The sequence below is a fragment of the Brachyhypopomus gauderio genome, chromosome 5 (genome assembly GCF_052324685.1).
Source record: "Brachyhypopomus gauderio isolate BG-103 chromosome 5, BGAUD_0.2, whole genome shotgun sequence".
NCBI lineage: Eukaryota > Metazoa > Chordata > Actinopteri > Gymnotiformes > Hypopomidae > Brachyhypopomus > Brachyhypopomus gauderio.
The window spans coordinates 35,026,149-35,028,620 of record NC_135215.1 but is presented as its reverse complement, the minus strand read 5'-3'; the positions used below and the strand labels follow the sequence as shown (position 1 = coordinate 35,028,620).

Here is a 2,472-nt window from a genome sequence, read left to right as displayed (position 1 = left end):
TGCATTCCTGAAGAAGGAGACTCAAGGGGATGAGAGAGAGAGAGAGAGAGAGAGAGACAGACAGACAGAAAGAGAGAGAGACAGGCATATGGAAAAAGAGAGTGAGAGACGCAAAGAGAGAGATAGACACAGAGAGAGAGAGAGACAGAAAGACAGACAGAGGTAGAGACAGAGACAGAAAGACAGACAGAGACAGACAGAACGACAGAGACTCAAAGACAGACAGAGAGAGAGAGAGACAGAGAGAGACACAGAGGGGTGATGGGGGTGTAGGTAATCCTGGCTCTCAGTTGGTATAAATAGCAGATCAAATCCACTGGGTCTGGAGAACATGTGTCCTGAGGGGGTTTTACATTTATTTGATGTCATTCACAAAATCCCACCAGCCTCTCCTTCTTTCACCCTCTTATGGCCCAGAGCTGCACTGTGTGTCTTTTACTGACTTTACTGCTAAAATGCTGTTAAAATAAAAAAGTGTGTATATATACACACACACACACACACACACACACACACACACACACACACACACACACACACACACACACACATACACACACACACCGGTATATATGTGTGTGTGTGTGTGTTATTTCTTTTTTATGCGTTATGATGTATGGACTAGTTTAAGTGTAGCTTGTAATGTTATATTACTAAAACTTCATGCACGCACATATGCAATTAGGACTATGACAGATGGTTTCAAACTACTGTGGGCAGGTTTATATGTGTTGGCCTGGAGAAATGACCTTCTCTGTCAGCTCATGGTTTACTAGCGTATGCATTACAGGAAGAGCAGCTTGTTGTCATGTTCCTGGTCCTGAATGACTTCAGCATTCTGTGAGAAGGTCTCTTTATTGGTCAGATGTTTGTTCTCTGAAAGCATTCACAAGCCGTCTGAATAAACCAATTCAAAATGCTTATACTGGTGAAGATATGAGTTTGACTGGGGATGTTGGGCAATATAATATATTTGATATACCAAGTGATGATGACTTCACTGAAACGTTGGTGAGTTAAACCCACATGACTCTTATAATGCAGCGTTGTTTTGGAGATCCATTTAACTGCATCAGAAAACAATGGACATATTTAGTGATCTAACCAAGTGGTTCAAAGGAGTCCTTCAGACAGAACACAACACAGACCTCTTCAGAGAGAAGATAGCTGTCGTAGTACAAAAAACAAGCTTAACATCTCTCTCTCTCTCTCTCTCACACACTCTCTCTCTCTCACTCACTCTCTACTTCTCTTTCTCTACCTCTAGCTGAGACCACTCCCTGTTGCCCAAGGTCTGAAGGACTGCTGTCATTAATAATTAACTGCATGGTAATTAGACCTCAGGTCCACATTATTCATTGGGGGGTGGTGTGGTACTTCCATCTAGTTCTGTTCCTGAAAATGTGCTCTTTAATTCCACATGAGATCTTGACTACAGCTGTCATTTCACTTTCACAACTGATTCAGAACATTTCCCTGACCGCTCAGTCCTGACAACATGCTGATGTTAACGAGACTGCAACACCCTTATCTCTCTTTTACGGAGAAAGCAGGCTGGTGTCGGGATGGGTGAAGTGTTTCTGAATGCCCCGCCATGTTGGTCAGGGCCTGGGGGGGGTGAGTACCTTGCTCTCTCTGCTGGTCTCTCTGCTCCATTGAGACTAAAGCGGAGAAGTGGGCCTGGTCGGTAGGCCAGCACCAGCGGGGAGCAGTGGCAGCGGTTGGCTGGTACCCTCCAGGGGCAGGTAGAGGCCTCCGAAGGGGATGGGGGCAAACGCTGCAATTTAACAAGGCACCAAGCTGTGATGAATGCGTCCTTTTGTTATGGCGGTAAGTCATTGAGAAGTACGACAGGTCTGTGCATAAGCAAGCAGGTGCGAGGCTGAGGGGGGCAGGCGGTTGGTACCTTCTCCACCGGAGTCACGCAGCGATGGTGTCAGCCACCACCACGATGGGTCGTCTCAGAACATGGGCCAGAACAAACACGTGGAACTCCTCCAGACTCTCATACACGGGGTCCTCCGAGTTATCCACACTGCAGGGAACACACACACACACACACACACACCACACGCACACACACACACACACACACACACACACACACACACACACACACAACCAATCCCTTTACTCTTTGTGACATATATATTTATTCAAGCTTCTTGTGTAGAATTTACCAAATGCACTTGAACAAACCCAAAGAGACAGACAGGAGAGGCTATAGTAACCTTAAGAAATACATGAACTGCATCTCTGCTAGGGGTGGCAGTTATAAGCTACTAAAGGTTAGGCCTCCGTTTCTCTTGAGGCAGAGATATTTCACACGCCCCTATTTGACCAGTGATGACAGATCATGTTTACAGGACATTATCACAATCTAGGGCTGCACGTCACACAGATAATGAGGCACACAGAGGAGAGAGTAAAAAAAGAGAGAACCGAAACAAAGCTTGCTCCATCCTGACCACT

At 45.8% G+C, this 2,472-nt stretch overlaps 1 protein-coding gene across 1 annotated transcript in view; it reads right to left on the bottom strand.

Annotated features, from left to right (window-relative positions):
* Positions 1-2,472, bottom strand: part of otud7a (OTU deubiquitinase 7A) — a 62,947-nt gene that overhangs the window by 8,886 nt on the left and 51,589 nt on the right. The window contains 5 exon segments of the mRNA XM_077007480.1: positions 1,626-1,686; positions 1,688-1,732; positions 1,734-1,777; positions 1,907-1,928; positions 1,930-2,035. Coding sequence (XP_076863595.1) covers positions 1,626-1,686; positions 1,688-1,732; positions 1,734-1,777; positions 1,907-1,928; positions 1,930-2,035 — 278 coding nt within the window.